This window comes from Halichoerus grypus, chromosome 10, assembly GCF_964656455.1.
Source record: "Halichoerus grypus chromosome 10, mHalGry1.hap1.1, whole genome shotgun sequence".
Lineage (NCBI taxonomy): Eukaryota > Metazoa > Chordata > Mammalia > Carnivora > Phocidae > Halichoerus > Halichoerus grypus.
In genome coordinates, this window is record NC_135721.1 from 6,514,263 (window position 1) to 6,533,851 (window position 19,589).

Here is a 19,589-nt window from a genome sequence, read left to right on the forward strand (position 1 = left end):
GATAAAATCTTTAAAAAAATAAAAAATAAAAAAATAAAGGGATATTAATGTTCAAGATTATTTCCAAGATATGACCCACTCCCAAGGGAAAAAACTAGTTGGGGAAAACTTAATTTGAAATTCTGTTGGCCAATTAAAGGATGAAATTACCAAGTGATGAAATCTAGAATTACTTCTTCAACTACTGCATGAGTTTCCAGCCTTCTCTAGTCCTGAGTGCCGGCTATAGTTATTATCCGGTCTACCTTTGTTCCAGGGCAGTAAACTTCAGAGCAGACTGACCACCGTCCACTGTAACAGAAACTGCTACCTACTTCTTAATGCCCAATAAGCTAAATCTGGCTTGTTCGTGTTGCTCGAGCTCAAAAAAAGAAAACCTAAGGATATTTCAGCCAAAATCTTAAAAATCCTATTTTCACAAAAATCTAGCATTCCAGCTTCCCTTGAAAAATCAGCTTTGGTGACCATCAGCAAAATGGAGTGAGGGCTTTCTTTTAGAGTGAGCATGGGCTTTCCAGATGGCCACGCTGTCCACGCCTCCTAAAAGGGCGGCACCTACACTGACGTTCATTTACATTCCTTGCCTGGTGCCCTCTAGACATGTGCATTTGGAATTTATGTTGGCACTACTACTTCACCTAAGCTGTGACCTGGTCAGCCAAATGGCACCTTCCAATAAACAAAAACTCCCAGGGTTTACTCAGACAGTTTAACGCTGGTCTCGGGCAATTCTGCTTTTATACATACAACTTCTAGAAATTCATTGCAGGTCTTTACATTTATCTCTGAAATGTAATACTGTTAAATTAGATGCATTCAATTCAATCACTATTGGGCACCCACTAGACTAGTGGTTTTGCAAAAAGGCAGAGCCTTTCTTTCCATTCAGTTTTAACAAGGTAAGTATCCATCTGAAACTAATAACACACTCTATGCTAACTGAATTTAAGTAAAATAAGTTAAAAAAGAAAAAAAAAAAGGTAAGTATCACCTAAATATCTTTCATGTGCATAGATCTACATATAATTTAGTTTCAAAAAGAAAAGGATTCAGGGGGGCACCTGGATGGCTCAGTTGGTAAGCATCTGCCTTCAGCTCAGGTCATGATCCTGGGGTCTTGGGATTGAGCCCTGTTATCAGGCTCCCTGCTCAGCGGGGAGTCTGCTTCTCCCTCTCCTTCTTCCCCTTCCCCCTACCTGTGCTCTCACTCTCGCACTCTCTCTCACTCTCCCAAATAAATAAATAAATAAAATCTTAAAAAAAAAAAACTGTTTAAAAAGAAAAGGATTCAGAATTTGTTTGTATAAGCAGAGAGCTATTTATTTCAATATACATGCAACTGAGTAACTTAAGTATATCCAAAATAAAATTTAAAAAATCATGTATTACCTGTAAATCCGACCTTCCACAAACACCTACTTTGGCACAGAAATCCTCTAAAACCTAAGAAAGTTCCTATGGGATTATGGATTAAAACAGAAAGTATGTTACATTTTTGTCCAGTGCCTAGATAGATAGGAGCAAGGCGAGCTGGTCAGAGGCCTGGGCCTTCACAGAAGAGTGAGGTCCATCTGGCTGGCAGCTGGGGGGGGGTCCCCTAACTTCCCCACTCCACGAGGACACTGGCTGCCCGAGAGAATCCAGTGTTGAACCTGCTGCTGGCCGGTCTTCCCCGGATTGGCTGGTTCCAGGCCAGGGGGAAGATATAGCAAAGGAGCCCTTCTAGAAGAGCCCAGCTGAAAGGGGAGAGGGCGTGGCACCAAAAGTGGCAGCCCTTTGTTCTTCATGAATAAAGACAATTATGCACTCTGAAGGCTTCTTTATTCTGAATCTCCTGATAACAATGCTGATAAAGCTTCTCTTTTCAATCACCCCTAATCACCCCTTATCGCCAGACACTGTAATCATGTAGCTGAGAATACTGGTACCGCTCATGGTTATCTTCATTTCCTTTTTGAATAATCATCACAGTCCTCCAAAATTCTTCACTGCTTTACCAGTCGCCTTTTAAGTAACCCTCTTGAAGAAAATAAAGTCGCCAAAAGAGTCGCTGGAGCCTCCTTCTGACGGAGGGATGTGCTGTGCGGTCTTTAGTGAGCCTCACAACGCAGGCCTGTGATGCTCAGGGCTACGCGGCCGCTAGGAGGCTCAGTAGCGACCCGCTGGAGGAGAACAAGTCACAGGGGGGACCTGAACCCAATTTGGGGAGCTCTTAGCCAGCTGCGCTGCAAAGACAAGGAAGCGCCTCATCCAGTGAAGGGCCACCACTGATTTCCCGGCCCCCAACAGTGAGCGTCCGCTCTGTGTGCCGTGAGCACGACCTCCTCGTGGGGCAGGGCCCACCGGCTGCCACATTTTATAGACCAGGCCACTGCTGCTTGCAAAAGACCAGTCGATGCTAAGGCCACACCGCTAAGAAACAATGATCACTGGTGCCCCCCTGTGCTGTCCCCACAGGAGTCCCACCGACTCCAAGCACAGTCTAAGCCAGTCCTAAGCATGAGGGATACAAACATGAGTATGAGGAGGCCCCTATTCTTTTTTTTTTAAGGTTTTTTTTTTAAGATTTTATTTACTTATTTGACAGAGAGAGACACAGCAAGAGAGGGAACACAAGCAGGGGGAGTAGGAGAGGGAGAAGCAGGCCTCCCGCGGAGCAGGGAGCCCGATGTGGGGCTCGATCCCAGGACCCTGGGATCATGACCTGAGCCGAAGGCAGACGCTTAACGACTGAGCCACCCAGGCGCCCCAAGGAGGCCCCTATTCTTAAGCAACTGATAGCCCAGCAGGGAGAGGTGTAAAATGAGCAAATAAAATAATTTGTTTAAAGGTGGTACAGGGGCCCATCAGAGCAGGCTAAAGCAGGAGGGGGCATGAGGCAGTTGCTTGGGAGGCCTCATCAACAAGGGGGGCCACATCCCCTGGAAACCAAAGGGGGGTTCTCCCACCACTGCTTCCTAGAGCTGGAAGGATATGCACATTTGAGAAGTGGCCAGAGGAAAGGGGAAAGACCCCAAGATTGCCCATTAACTCCTTCCTAAGAAAGACAGATAGGGACGATAGTGGGCTTTTGCTCCACAGACAGGGAGGGGCTGGTGGGAGTGCAGAGCCGAGGAGAGAGGCTGAGCAGGATGACTTCAGACAGAGGAGAAGCTTACTCCAAGGCAGGGAGTGAAAAGACAGGAAAACATACTGGAGGGAGCACTGAGTGAGTGAGTCCACAGATACTGCAGCAGCAGAGGGGGATTTAGACCCCCACTCCAGCACTCCTGCTCGCCCGGCCTTTGGCATTACACTGCCTGGTCTACGCAGGGGGCTCTGAATAATCAAAAAGGAAATAATAATATTTCCAGCCAATCCGGGGGCAAGCTTCAAATAATAATAAAAAATAATTTTAAAAAATATAATAATAATAAAAAATTTTAAAAAGCCACACTTAAGAGGTTCTAGGCCTATCCCTATCCTTCGGGGGCCAATGGTTCTCAAAGGAGGCTTGCGGTAGGAATTGGGGGGGTGGGCAACGCCTCTCAAGGGGCAGGTCTCACGTTCAGGAGAGACCCCACGTTCTGACTCCCGACACTGTCTACACACGAGGTTATACACACAGTCACTAGAGATGAACGACAGGATTGAAGCGAGACGTGGACATCATTCAACAAAAAGCCTGTCCCATCTCAGGGCCGTATTGCCTAGAGTACACTATGAATTTTATTTTTCCAAATCTTGGGATCATATTGCCAACGGCACCATTACACTGCATTGTATTTTAAAGGTTACCCGTTAAATGATTAAATACAAGTGTTTAAAAAATACATCACACTGTTATAGCCTTTCAGTCATATGGAGACCCTTAAAAAGCTCTTTAACGCTGACGGTAGTGGGGGCAGGGAGTGAGGAGGAGCCTGGTCAAAAACACAGGTTCCCTGGCCCTCGTTCAGAAGGTGCTGGGTAGACACTGAGAATCTATATTTATAACAACGATCCCAAGTGATTTTTGATACAAGTGATCTCAGGGCCGCGCTTGAAAGAGCACTGCATTAGGCAGCAGGGGAGCTGTGAGGAGTCTTACCCAGGGAAGTAACTGATGAGGAGGGCATTTCTTAAAGTTTGCAATTTGGCTGTTAGTGTTGGAGGCAGAAGCCTGATTACAATGGTTGTAAGAGTGAAAATGGAAACAGCAAGAACCAACTATTCTTTCAAAATGTATGACTGAGAAGAGACAGAATGAGGATGTGCGCTGAGGAGAAAAACAAAAGGGTTTTTATTTGTATTCAGCAGGTAGAGAAATGAGTAATATTGTAAAATACTTATTAGTAATCATATTGTTGTGGATATTTAAATGCCTCCAGATCCACCCTCCAGTTTAACTCTGTGCCCCCAAATCATCGATTGCCCTCTGAAGGAGACACCAGCAGGAGATGGAGTATGGGAGGGATTCATCTCTCCCATCCTCCTCCCTCAAGTTCAGCGCAGGAGGTCACAGTGCCTCTGGGAGCAGCCCTCAGGGCTCCCCCTTGGGGCTCTGCTCCTTCCCTCCCCTTGTCTCTCTAGGCCAAGTGAAGCTGGTACTGGGGGACTGTACTATTCCGTGATTTCCCTGCCCTTATCTTAGTAAATAGTTCTTAAGGTCTCCTTGGTTACCTAGTTCAATCTGGCTCCCACCAGAATCCTGCCTGATACCTATAACACTAAACAGAATAAAGGCCAGAAGAGTATCAAATCCAAAATGCTTTTGTGCTTCAAATAAGAAATCAGTCACTTCAAATGGGATTCAGAAAAAGATTTATAGGCAAGGTGTACTGGATGCAGAATTGGAAGAATGCTTAGGATTTGGATAAGCCCAGGAAGAAGAAGGGACGCGTCATTAGCGCCGAACTGTTCAGATCTCCTGAATCCTGATTCTATCTCTTCACACGTCAGCTACGTCCCACCTTTTCCACACTCTACAGATAGACCAAGCATGACTTCAGGCTTCACCCACGCCATTCATAAAATTATTAAATGATCACTCTTCTGAGGACTGTGTTTATGGCTTACTTTATTCTTTAAAAAGTCTTGTCAAGTGCCATCATTGTGGAATCCCACCTGTTAGCGGACTGCGGGCAAAAGCTGTGTGTGTGTGTGTGTGTGTGTGTGTGAGTTGTTTCGATTATTTCCCTGGAAAGTCAGCCCTGACAGACCACAGTCAACAGAGACGAGGGTTATCTGTACTTATCAAGGCAGTGCCGACACAGGGAGCTTGAAAGCAGGGGGACAAAGAACTCCTGAAGCTGTGAAGAAGCAGAAAAGCCACTTCTGACTCCAAACTCAAAACTAGATTTTAATCCTAATTTAATCACTGTGTGGGCATAGGACTGAACCTCCACCTCATATTTCCCTTCCCAAAAAGGAAGTCCTAAAGATTAAAAACGGAATACATACACACAGATGTTAACTTACACACACCTCATAATCTGTGGAGAGGAAAGGTGTATCAAACATATATGAGGAGCCGGGTGCTCTGCACAGATTATGTGTTTTAATCTTCACAGTAATCTACAACTAGGTGTTATTTATTATTTATTTTACAGATGAGGAGACTGGGGTTTAAAGAAAAATGCAGTAATTTGCCAAAGAGCCCGGGGCCAGCCGAGTCTGGCTGCAGACCCAATTAAGCCTTTTCCACTACAGCACCACACTACTACTTCCTACAGATAAAGGGACAGAGTTCGGGGAAACCAACGTTAACTGCAATGTTCAGGGCATGTGGTTATTTTGCTTAGCTGCTTCAGATTAAACAGAGAGGCAGTTTCAATTCTTCCTGTTGAAAACTTCTTCAAAACTTATTAGTCCATTTTCCTCCCTTAAGTTTTTATTTATATTCCTTCCAACTCGGTCCAGAAAGAATTTGGGGCAGCTTCTTCAGTTAATGAAACAAACACAGAATCATGGAATTTTAAAACTAAGCACAACACACATTTTACACAGAAGGAAACTCATTTATGTAAAGTGACATATCTAAAATTAGTTAACTGACAGGGCCTAAAATACAGATTCAAGATTCCAAGTTCCATATGCCTTCCTTATTAAAAGGAAATCTTCCACAGCAGATTGTCCCAGTATTTTCTGGGTTCTCATGATGAAGACTGATGCTCATTATGGGTGTAAAAGTAGACAGGACAGACAAATGAGTTAAATATTTATGTCCTAAACCTAAAGCATTCAAATGGCGGCTTTAAAATAAAATTAATCCTTGATGTGCTTGTTTCGTTGCTATTCACCTTCTTCCCCCTAAAAGTCATAATCCGAAAAAGACCCAATACTGAAAACTCCGCTTATTTCTTCATCTGTAAAATGGGGTTCATCATAGCACAGACCTGTGGAGGATTAAATAAGCTAATAACTACTCCTTTCCCAAACATATTGCTTCACTTCATTGGATGCCTACATTATGGCGGGGGGGGGGGGGGAGGGAGATACAGAAAAGGTCAATCAACAAACTGACCAAAATGGAACCAGGATTTTATTAGCCTCCATCCACACTTTTTTCTCTCTTACAGACACACACAGTTTTCCCTATTCAAACCATTACCACCAGCACTTCAGTGTTTGGGAAGTTCTCTATCTCCAGTCTCTCCTCCCAAAACACACGGGTAACCCAGATCTACAACAGTGATGAACCAAAATTATTTGCTACATGTTAAGACTATAAATTACAATTGACCTTTCACTCAAATGGTTAATACCATAACCCGTATAACATATATATAATATATATACATATGGCTAAAATATATCAGACCTTGAATCTCACCTGACTTCACAAGGTATTGCGAGGCTCCATTAAATCATACAATGCGGTGAAAGAGGTCTGTAAGCTGTAAGGTGTTACCCACTGTAATTATGACCTGACTTTGCAGGATTAACTACAACAAGTCATCCTCCTTCTCCCACCCATCTTTTTCTCCCTCCTCCAAACCTTTCAAAATATCTTGAGTCTCCCTCTTGCCCTCTCTCCCCGCCCAAACAGCTCCATCCATCATCTCTAAAATGATGACCCTGTCCCCAAACAGGACTGTTTGATGAGGCCAACTGGCTGCCAAGAATGCCAACCTGGAAACCCTGTCGCTGGGGAAATTTACTCCAGTTTCAAAGTATAACCGCATCATGGGAAATAAGGACAGAAAATGGTAAAAGGGAAAGACAGAGAAAGGGAAGGAGGAGGAAGAGGATGCCAGAGCAGCCTCAGTCTGGTAACTCAGTTAGGTCAATCAAGTGTATTAGAACGTATGATACGATGAGATTAAAAAAAAAAAAACAAAACTCCACTCTAAAAAAATAGGTTGATCTGGGACACGTAATTATTCTCACTTTGGGGTCTTTAAAAAATTCACCACACCAGCAGCTAATAAAGAACACAATTATATTCAATGACATCTGATGGCTTCTCCACAGCACGTTTGGCCCTTGTCTTGGCACAGCTCTCCCTCAGTCCAAATCCTCCTCAAAACCCGCTCTCCATCTACCCCTTCCATGATGACCACCCCAGAAATAAAGTCACCTGGAATGCAAGACCTAGAAAGGGGAAACATCAGATGCTTAAAGCATCATTTACCCTCACTCCATATTGCAGTTAATATTTTCATTTAAATTTAAGGCATACTGAACAAATACTATGGTTACCTCAAGGTCACTCTGCAATTCTCAGTTAGGATTAACCAACCCAGGAGTCTAAGGCAAAATCTGCTCCTTTTCCTTGCCTGGCCTTACTGCAAAACATTTCTCCTTTCTCCCTTAACTTATACCCTACAATGTGCATTTGTATATTCCATACAGACCAGTATTTTCTATCATTTCATAAATTCTACGCTCACTCTTGTACAAGAGTTAAACTATTTCTCTGGCCCTAAGGTCCTTTTCTGCCTCTGACATTCAACAACTGCTTTTTTAATTTCCTAAATTTTCAAAACACTGTTAATTAGCACATACCAAATTAACATACTAACAAGTTATATTTTTACACTTTTCATTTCCTGATTTGTCTTTTTCCTGTTGAATCACACTATTTGATTACAAGTAATTCTTAGGCTTCCTCTCAACTTGAACTCAATTATTTACATGTTACAAAAATTAATTTCTATTTTGCTCAATTTTAAAGTAATGATTAAACGACTCTTTATCAATCCAATTTACAACATGAGTTTTTAGTTATCGCAAGAGTTTTCTCGGCAAAAAAGTCAATTCTTCAGTGCTTCAAAGAAATAGTTTCTTAGCACTATAAAAAGTTAAGGTATGTGCGGTTATTAATCCAAATTCTTAAGATTTGCTTAGAGAAGAGGAAACAACTCAAAATACAAATGGCTGCAAAAATTCAGAGCTGTCCCAAGAGAATGAAGATTGTCCAAGATACCAAATCAAGACCTACAGATAATAAAGAAGTCAAAATTTCAAGTCCTGTCACCTTCCCTTGAGACTCCTATTTATTTCAGGACTGAAAACAACTTGCTCTGTATTGCTGAGATGTTTACATAAGTTCACTAATACTAAATCACTTTAAAAAAGTTATAAGCATTATATAAATTAAAAGGCATTAGCATAGTAAAAAAAAAATTCATCACGGTGGGCAGAGAAAGAATACACCTGTTCCCTAAAATTAATGAAAAGTCATATGGTGACAGATGGTAACTACACTTATCTGGTGAGCACTGTGTAATGTACAGAATTGTCCAATCACTATGTTGTACACCTGAAATTAATACAACACTATATGTCAACTATGCCTCAACTAAAAAGAAAAAAGTCTGAGGCCTATCTCCCTGCTCCTCACCATCAAAAAAATTATTAAACAGATACCTACCCTGCATTTGCTGACACCCTAGCAACAACCTACTTTAAGTCAGGAGTGTAATACACTAAAAGGTCATACTGTAGTTCAGTTTGGAAAAGTGAGACTCCTCCACAGGGCTGAGAAGATTAAAAAAAAAAAAAATCCTACATTCTGATCAGTTCATTAATAAACAGAGAAGACGACTACCTTAGTAGAGTACATGATTAATTTCACTACTGGTACTTTATTAGTACAATATGTGTTCTAACTGTTGCTCAAGATTTGTAGGGGATAGGTATTTTACCATGAATCGAAAATTATAACTGAAATAGAAGTAAGGGATTCAGATCCAAACAGAAAGTAAAATTTTTGATATACTCAGGCACACTTCAGCCTTTAAAAAAACAAAAAACAAAAAGCAGTAAAGCACAAAGCAAGTTAGTGTCATAATGTCAGGTACGGGAGTGGTTTCCCATCTCGCTATGAAACCTGGACACAGAGGAATCCTGCCTTATAAATGAAATCCCTGATGACATCAAATGACAGCAACACTCTCAAGAAAAGGACAGTGAACCAGGATCCCTCGTAAAGTGCAAACACTTCTAGATCGAGCACACCTGAAATAATTTGAAGCAAAAAATTCAGTTAATTACCTCTAGCCTGGGGCTAGAGCAACTATCTCCACGGCCTCCTTCCCCAACAACTACCCTAAATGTCACTCGGAGAAAATACTTCCAAACTTTTTCTCAATAAAAATGGCGCTGCTTTTCCCATCACAATACTGTTTATTTCTCAACAATCCTTAGGCCTTTCACACAAACTCAACTGGCCTTTATCTCAATACCCCCCCTTACCTAAACAGTGTCCTATATTTTTTTGAGGGGTGGGAGAGAGGGGTAAGGTGTCTTCTTCCAACTACAAGGTTGCAACTTTCTCAGCTAGAAACCCTGGGATTATTATCTCACTCTGACTTTTCTTCCTAACCTCTGCCTTCCCCGCAAACTGTTGCCTGTGAAACAAGCCACACTTCAAAGCCAACTGTCCCAAGGTGCAGGTCGTAGCGCCCTAAGCTGACCTCCCCCACGCCACGCTCGCGAGTCTAGCGCACTCTCCACTGAGGTACATCCATCCTGCTTCCCCGTGGGGCATTCGATGCCACGCGCGCAGGGCACAGACACCCCGGCTTCGCCAAAGCACAGCCTTTCTACACCGTCTACACCCGTGCCCACACGCACTGCAAGTGGCTTCGGGACTCCGGATCGCCGAGTGCCCGGCGCACGCACGACCCGGGTCGGGGAGCTGCCGTGGCGGGCAGCAGGGCCAGGCATGCACGCGCGCACGTCGGTGCCCGGAGCCCCCCCGGGCTGCACGGGCACGGCCGGGATGGGGGCTGGGTGGGCACGCTGGGGAGGGGCGGCTGGCGCGAGATGGCGCGCGCACAATAACAGGCGGGTCGCCCCCTCCCCTCAAGGGGCGGCCCCCGCCGCAGCCCGTGCCCCGAGTCCCGGCTCCCGCGCGGATGGCACACGGCCGGGGAGGGGGCGGCGAGGGCGCGACGCCAGCAGGGCCGCCTCGGGTACCTGGTCGATGGGCAGCTGCACGGCGTTGCTGAGGGGCTGCAGCAGGGTGGAGCCCGTGGTGCTGGTGGTGGCCATGGCCGGCCTGGCGCTCCGCCCGCCGCGCTCCGGCCGCCCGCGCCGCTCGCCCGCGCGCCGTGCCGGGCGACGCCGAGGATGGGGATGCAGCCGGCGCGCCTGCCCCCTGGCCGCCCGCGGTGTGAGCGGCGCGGGGCGGGGCCAGGGAGGGGCCGGGGGCGGTGACCGGCTCGGCCCTTCCCCGGCGCCCCCGCCCTCGCCCGCGCGCCCGCGCCCCTGCCCGCGCCCGCGCCCGCGTCCCCGGCCGCCCGCGCCCGCGCCCGCCCCGCCCCCTGACTTCCAGCAGCTTCCAGCGCCCCCTCCCCACCTCGCGCGCCCTCGCGCCAGACAGCCCCGCCGCCCAATCGCGGCGCGGCGCCTCGACGCCCGCAGCCAATCAGAGGGCGCCGGCCGCGCCGCGCCCCACCCCTATCTCAGGCCTCGGCGAGGGGGCGAGGGGACGCCGTGCGGAGGCGAAGGGTTGTACGCGGGTGGCCCTGCGCGGTGCGGGTGTGGGAATTTCGCCCTGTCACCCCATCTTCGTCCTTCCCGACAGTCGGCGGACAGCCACCGTTCTCTAGGAGGAACCCTGGACAACAAAGGGGAACGGGGTGGCCTCCAGACAAAGGGGCGACGTGAGGGTCGCCGTCGAGCCAGCGCTGGGGGAAGCTGGGAACAAAGCCGGGAGGCTGGGAGGAGGAGGGCCACAAACCAAAAATGTGACCTGGATAAGATGTCCCTTTGTCTTGTGTGGAAAGCCCAAACTTGAAGCCAGCCCCGGTCGTGTGTGCCTCTCAGTCGCCGCGAAGTCCCCAGGGCCCTCCAGGGGTGAGAGACCCCGCTGCAGCTGGCCCCGGGGCCGGAGACTCTTCCCGCCTGAACCGCTCTTGGTGGCCAGCCGCGGGTCGCTAAGGACCCGCCTGACTCCGAAGGAACGGGAGTCTGAGCAACGCCCCGCAGACGCCTTCTCCCCCAGTCCCCACTGCTGTGCTGTTTCCGCACACCTTCCATCGCCGGCTGGTCGGTGTGTGATGGGATGTCTGATGTATCTGCCCAGACTTGATGAAAGTGAACCATTTGAGTTCCTTAAAAATGCAAGTGTCAACTTTTGTGTAGAAGACTTCGAAAGGATTCTTGGAGGAGAATATCAGGAAAGCGCAAAATGCAACGATTTAACAATCTGAAATGTTTGGTAGAAACAGCTAATGGTTAGTGAGAGTTCAACTACAGGTTAAACACTTTGCTTTGAATGCTTTAGAGGTACCGATGTCCACAGCAAACCATGGGACATAAGTACTATTACCACCCTCAAATCGAATTGAGTCACAGAGAAGTTCAGTAAGTTCCCAAAAGAGCACAGCTAATAAATAGCAGAGAAAGGATTGAGGTCCAAGTAATCTACTTTCAGAGTTTATCTTTTAAACACTAGGCCCTCTTCTTCCTCACCCTTAAACCCAGTCCAGAAATTCTCATAAGCTCTCAGGTGCTCCATTTACTAGATTACTACCTAGTCTTGGATGATGAGACAGCACAGATAGGAATATATGCGCCTCTGTAAATCCCCTGGACCTCAGTTGTCTCGCTGAAAAGGAGGCAGTTGAACTAATAGGTTCAATCCCTTCCTGCCTGACGTTCTTTGGTTGTTGGGTTAGCTTAATCCTGACAACCAAATTGATTAAAGGACAGAAGGAAAAAGCAAAATGCCAGGGCCTTCATTCTCCCTGGGGTAGTGTTCCAATGGGAGTTGTAATCAGTTAGAGAACAGACCTGTTCAATGGGCTGCTCATTAAAATATACCAATAATATGGAGCTCCCTATTAATGTTAGAAAATATTCTTCTCCTTTTCTCCACTGTGGGGAATCGTACAAAAAGCATACAGGTGTCTGAGCATACAAACTGATGGAAAAATTAAAATACCATTTAAAAAACTCAAAAGGTGGGTGTTGGGAACATATTGCAACCTAAATAAAGTAGCATAGAGGTACAGTCTCTGGTCTAGAACAGATAATGTCTACAAAAAGGAGTTTCCTTAGACTGAATTTTGATCTTAATAGGATACAATACACATCTATTTGGGGTGACAACATATCTACAATAGGGAGGATTTTAGCCATCTGGAAAATTTGGCTGTGTCAGAGTTGTAAAGCTATAGGTAAAATATAGTATAATATTAATACTTAGATTTTAGAGTCAGACCTAGGTTTTCAGCTGTGTCTGCTTTTGATTAGCTGCAAAATTTTGGGCTACTTAACCTTTCTAAGCCTCAGATTCCTCATGTATAAAAATGAGGATAATAATAGCACCAAAACCATGGGTTATGAGGTTATAAAAGCTTACCTAAATGAAGAGTTCAGAGCTGCGCCTGTTGTATGGTAAAACTTAAGAAATGTTAATTACCATCCACGAAATGTAATTCTGAATATGGAAACTATTTTTCTCATATTAAAAATACTCTACCTTCATGTTTTTAATGAAGAAACTGAGGCCCATATTTTGAGCTAATAACTCGGTGATGATAGCAAAAACTTGATGTAGGCCTTCTGCCCAGTATCTGCTAATTAGGCTACAAGCCCTTAAACTGTGATGAAGGGGGAAAGAATTGAACTAATTACATATAATGCCTCACTATCCTACCTTAGATAACATCCGTCCTATAAGAGTGATTCTCACATTCTTAATTCTTAGAAAGAAAAATTATTGAGTACTTGCTATGTTCATGAACTTTGTGGGGTGCTATAATCAAAAGAACAAACAATCATATGCAAAACAGAGAATGAAGTGCTATAGGAAAAGTACCAAATAAGGTCCTTTTTCTAATATTAAAATCAAAAGAACACATCCAGGAGAAAGAGACTTGACTGGAAGTTAAAAGACCCAAATTTTAGTCCTGACTTTTCCACTAAATAACTGTGAACTTGAGAAATCTGCTTAACTTTTCTGTGCCTTAAGTTTCTCATATCCAGTTAAGCTGGATAATAGAACTTCGTCCTACCTTACAGGAATATTCTGACTATGAACGTGAAATTGACAATAGGCTAAGTTATTTTTAAGATATTAGTAGTATTAGTGTTAGAAATAATAATTCGTAGGGAAGAGGTTTCCATATAGCAACCACCTTTGAACAAGAGTTACTTAGACCAAATTGTAAGAGCACCGAGCAGAGTTCCCATATAATAAAATGACTGTCTACCTTGCTCTCTCCTCCTAAAATGGCTATGGTAATTAAAGATTGCTAAAATGAAACTTATTTTTAACTTTGAATAAACCACTCAGAAGAAATGAATAATCTGCCAAGCTGCTTTTGTTTCATAAAAATGGTATGTGTCATGAAAGGAGAGTTCTTAGGCAATTATTCTCCCTAGTCTATGCTCTTATATCTTAGAATAACTTATATCTTAGAATATAAGAATAACTTATAACTTAGAGGACGAAGGGCATTGGACCATACACATAGTAAAAGCCCCAGTTAACTGATTGGCATCTTCAAGCACTTACAAGCTAACCCTAACAGAACAAAAACTGAAATTCAGGAAGTCACCCTTTAAGACCTAACATGCTTCAATTAGGACATCACAAAGTACACCGAACAAGAGGTAACAAACACAGGAAATGGTAAAGGTAGGAGATCTTCACTGAAATCCTGGCTCAGCTGATTTCTGGCTCTGCCACTTACGAGGCCTATAACAACGAATAAGTCGCTTCGGTTTCGTTTGAGTATACATTAGGAGATTTAGAAACTAATAATTTCGCAGGTGCCTTCTTTGTCTAAAATTATATGATTCCTGGGACACCTGGGTGCCTCAATCGGCTAAGCGTCTGCCTTTGGCTCAGGTCATGATCCCAGGGTCCTGGGATCGAGTCCCGCATCAGGATCCCTGCTCCGCGGGAAGCCTGCTTCTCCCCCTCCTCGCTGCTCCTGCTCTATCGCTGTCTCTCTCAAATAAATAAATAAAATCTTTAAAAAATATTATACGATTCCCAAGAATTTCTAGATTTTTTTCTGTCTCCCTGAGCCTACATACAGTCTAGGTTTATTTGACTAAGAGCTGCAAACAAAACTATTACTCCTCAGTTTGAGGATTGCATTGCTTTCCAGTTGCTGTTCTGGTTTCAGAACTACCTCTAATTTATTTTATCTCTAATCAAACTTTCTTCTTCAAAATGTCTGTGATTTTCAGTGACCCGTGATGACTTCTGTGTTATATCTGTGCATCTTGGGGAAACATTCCATTTTCCTCATAGATTCACTCAGCTTTTTCACCTTTAGATGAACGAGTCAAGTCTCCATAAACAGAACAGCCCCTCAGCGCTTATTATAAGTATGCCATCTGAAACCCTTTGTCCCTAGGTATTTTAAAACAGTGTACAAACTCTCATGCTTCCACATGTTTGCGTAATGGCATTTGTGTCCAAATTATGAAACACGTTAAATGTAAGTCACGATACCCACCCCAGATTCCATCAGAATACCATCACCACAAGGAACGCTGACTGCATCTACTTGGGGTGCTACACTGTGTAAGAAGACCTCATTTCCTCAGTTCTGCTTAATATTGCAGGTTATTTCTGTTCACCTATAATTATAAGAAGAGTTCCTTTCCTTAGATGTGTGGACCTATCACTGCTCTTCTAAATAGTCTAGTCTGACTAGAGGAGAGGAGTTATACCCCCCTCTTCTCTTACTGGCTCTGCAATAAAGAGAAAGCCTTTGGTGATTCTCCAGCCCACCACGTTCTGTGTAGTCCCCCAGAGGCCTAACACTTTGAGCAAATTTCCCTCTTCGTGGGTAAATGTGTCAAAGAACATATTGTGTTGTAGGTATTTTGTGCTCAAATCCTTCCTCCATTTCTGTCATTTTTCAGATGCTGGGTTTTGCTTCACAGATTACAATACTGATGCTAGAGTCCTAAGCAGTAAAGAATTAGGAATGAGAATCATCTCTGCGTATAAAGTCTGTGGTTATGACATCTGACCTAGTTCCCTTGTCAAAGGACTTGCTCTCCTAGACAGGTGACTCTTCTGGTTAAACATAAGGTACATGCTAAGGAATGCTTTGTAATCAGATAATGGCCTGGTTTTGATTTCATCAAATTATCTTTTAATTTATTTTCCACTTAAAAGCTGATAGCTATTCTCTCTTATTTATGTTCTTATATGTAAATTCTGATCTGGGCTTTAAATACTGTATATCACAAGACAGTTCCTATGAAAATCACAACATATTAGGGGCACCTGGGTGACTCAGTCAGTTAAGCCTCCGACTCTTGATTTCGGCTCAGGTCATGATCTCAGGGTTGTGAGATGGAGCCCTGTGTCAGCTCTGCGCTCAGTGGGGTGTCTGCTTCTCTCCCGCTCTCTCTGCCTCCCCCTGCCCCACTCGCTCTCATGTGTGCTTTCTCTCTCTCTCTCCCTCTTTCATTCTTCCTAAAATAAATAAATCTTTAAAAAATAAATAAAATAAAATAAAATCACAACACATTAAAGTGGAAATCTGGGGTGCCTGGCTAGCTCAGTTGGTAGAACATGTGACTCTTGATCTTGGGGTGGTGAGTTCAAGCCCCATGTTGGGCGTAGAGTTTACTTAAAAAACAAAATTGAGCTATAATTAACAAGATATGTTTAAAAAATCAAGTGTAAATCTGTAATGAAAGAAGTACCAAATGTTCCCAAGGTAGCTTAAATCAATTGTACTATTAGATTTATAAATAATGAGTTGCCACTTCCAAAATGAGAATGTAGATCAGGTGGAAATACTACCAGTGGAAGCTCCTTTCTTAGATTCTTCATTTGAAATATTACCCCTAATTTTGGTGAGGCATTGGGAGGGTAGGATTACAGAAAGTACTAGGTAAAGAAGCTGGGCACTGGAACCAGATTTCTTGAATTTGAAGCCTACTGTTACTTATTTGTTTGGGGCGAGTTATTTAACCTCCTTGGGCCTCAATCTTCCCATCTATAAAATGGGAATAATAATGATTTGTGCCGTGCAAATCACATGATTCTTTTCACACTGTAAACTCTCAATAAGCAGTAGCCATCATCACCCCCGTCATCATCATCATCCTCACCATTGTTATTATAGGAGTCTCAGGTCTCACAGTATACAGTCACATTTACAAGGGGAGCCATAGACTAAATAGAAGTGTAGATTAACAACAAAAAGTTTAGTTGGCTTACCCCTCCAAATTGAGAGAGATTAACAAAACCACTGAGGACTAAGATTTGGGGTAAAAAGAGAACATTGATTTATTTTTAAGTTTTTTTAATTGTTTTAAGTTTTTATTAGGTTCTGGTTAGTTAACATAGAGTGTTAAATTAATTTCAGGTGTACAATGTAGTGATTCAACACTTCCATACATCACCCGGTGCTCATCACAAGTGCCCTCCTTAATCCCCATCACCTGTTTCACCCATCCCCCCCACCTCCCCTCTGGTGACCATCAGTTTGTTGTCTATAGTGTTTCTTGGTTTGCTTATCTCTCTTTTTTTCCCTTTGCTCATTTGTTTTGTGTCTTAAATTCCACATATGAGTGAAATCATATGGTATTTGTCTTTCTCTGACTTATGCAAATGGCAAGATTTTTTTCTTTTTTATGGCCGAGTAATATTCCATTGTATATCTCTACCACATCTTCTTTATCCATTCATCAGTCAGTGGACACTTGGGTGGTTTCCATAATTTGGCTATTGTAGATAATGCTGCTATAAACATCAGGGTGCATGTATCCCTTCTAATTAGTATTTTTGTATTTTGGGGTAAATACCCAGTAGTGCAATTACTGGATTGCAGGGTAGTTCTCTTTTTAACTTTTGAGGAACCTTCATACTCTTCTCCAGAGTAGCTGCACCAGTTTTTATTCCCACCAACAGTATGAGAGAGTTCCCCTTTCTCCACATCCTCGCCAACACCTATTGTTTCTTGTGCTGTTGATTTTAGCCATTCTGACAGGTGTGAGGTGATATCTCATTGCAGTTTTGATTTGCATTTCCCTGATAATCAGTGATGTTGAGCATCTTTTCATGTGTTGGAGCTCTGTATATCTTCTTTGGAAAAATGTCTTCTGCCCATTTTTAAATTGGATTGTTCATTTCTGGGGTGTTGAATTTTATAAGTTCTTTATATATCTTGGATATTCTTTATCAGACATGTCATTTACAAATATCTTCTCCCATTCTGTAGGCTGCCTTTTAGTTTTGTTGACTGTTTCCTTTGCTGTGCAGAAGATTTTAGCTTTGATGTAGCCTCAACAGTTTATTTTTGCTTTTGTTTTTTGCCTCAGGAGATATATCTAGAAAAAAGTTGCTATGGCCAATGTCAAAGAAGTGACTGCATGTGTTCTCTTCTAGGATTTTTATGGTTTCAGGTCTCACATTTTGGTCTTTTATCCATTTTGAATTTAGTTTTGTGTATGGTAAGAAAGTGGTCCAGTCTCATTCTTTCGCATGCTGCTGTCTAGTTTTCCCAACACCACTTGTTGAAGAAATGGTTTTGTTTCATTGGACATTCTTTCCTGCTTTGTCAAAGATTAGCTGACCATAGAGTTGAGAGTTCTTTTCTGGGTTTTCTGTTCTGTTCCATTGATCTATGTGTCCAATCCAGTACCATACTGTTTTGATTATTGCAGCTTTGCAATATAACTTGAATTGTGATGCCTCCAGCTTTGCTTTGCTTTTTCAAAATTGTTTTGGCTATTCAGGGTCTTTTATGGTTCCATACAAATATTAAGATTGTTGAGAACATTAACTTAAATGATTGATCACAGTCCTGGCCTACCTCACCTGAAACATTAACAGAGCTTTATATTCACAGAAATAGTTAAGAGGACAACTAGATTTAAACTTTATCTTCTTCATAAATGCTGGAATATACTGTGGTAAATTAGATTATTTTGTTTTTTAACTGTATCTATTCCAAGCCTTTACAACCTACACAGTAGAAAAAAATGAAGAAAAAGACAAACAGTAATTAACACAAGGATTTCATGGAGATCTGAGCAAATGAACGTTTAATTTATAATTTGGAGTATTACTTTGTGAAACATTTAAAAACTTAATCTGGGAGCACCTGGGTGGCTTAGTCAGTTAAGCATCTGACTCTTGATTTTGGCTCAGGTCATGGTCTCAGGGTTGTGAGATCAAGTCCCACGTTGGGCTCCGTGCTGAGTGTGGCGCCTGCTTAAGATTCTCTCCCTCCCTCTCCCTCTGCCCCCACCCCTACTCTACTCTCTTTCTCTCTCTCTCTCTCTCTCTCTCTCTCTCGAAAAGAAAAAAAAATTATTACTCTGAATGATGATGTTGAAAATTCCAGGTACTATTCCATTTCATCCTTCTGTATAGTATTTCTTTAAATACTATATCTCTGAATCCACAAATACTTATCTTTTTTTGGTCAGCATCCAACTGGTAACCAATGAAATGATCTTATATTATTCTAGGACAGGAGCCAGGAGCTTGATCGTATTGCATAAAGCTACTCTATTCCTCTTTGTGTAAAATATATTCAGCTTCTGGTCCCTGGATACTTATCTGAGAGAGCACTCAAAATTGTTCCCTCTGGAGTTGCTTGAGTGTCACTGAGAAATAAATTGAAAGAAAAATAAAGCCCACTCCAATATGTCTGACACAACCCAACAAGTCAGTGTGTCTCTGTGGCTTCCACAGGACTACCTTTACCAGAATCACTGAGGACACTTATTTAAAATCCAGATTTCTGGATAATACCAAACACATAGAGAATCAGAATTCCAAGAAGGAGAAGGGGAGAGGGGTAGGCAGAGGATTTAAAGGTCAGGGCCCTGGAATCTGAATTTTACCAGTGTCCATGGGTAATTCCTAAGCACACACTGAAGTTTAAGAACCATTGCTCTAGGATCTTATTTTGTTAAGAACCTCATTTTAATTAAGCAAATACCAAAATAAGCCACAGATGTTGACTCTTGTACTAGAACAAGTAATTTAACTAGGTTTCATTGTCTTTCAGATTTATAAATAATCAATCCATAACCCTTTTTCTGTGTCAAAATAACTAAATCCACTAATACTAAATTAGTGGTAACTATGACAACATTACTAGACTCATTCTGTAATTTAAATGAAATGCTCAGAGTAAATTCTTGATTGTAATAAAGATATAAATATTCTTTGATGT

General features: G+C 42.9%; 1 protein-coding gene across 3 annotated transcripts in view; it reads right to left on the bottom strand.

The window, feature by feature from the left end:
• Positions 1-10,587, bottom strand: part of MBOAT2 (membrane bound glycerophospholipid O-acyltransferase 2) — a 115,562-nt gene extending 104,975 nt beyond the window's left edge. For 2 of the 3 annotated variants that reach the window (XM_078055941.1, XM_078055940.1), the window contains exon 1: positions 10,387-10,579. In XM_078055941.1, the coding sequence (XP_077912067.1) occupies positions 10,387-10,461 (75 nt within the window). In that variant the 5' untranslated portion in view covers positions 10,462-10,579. Of the gene's footprint in view, positions 1-10,386 lie in introns of all 3 variants that reach the window. The other variant, XM_078055943.1, reaches the window with a different exon arrangement.
• Positions 10,588-19,589: the final 9,002 nt, after the last annotated feature.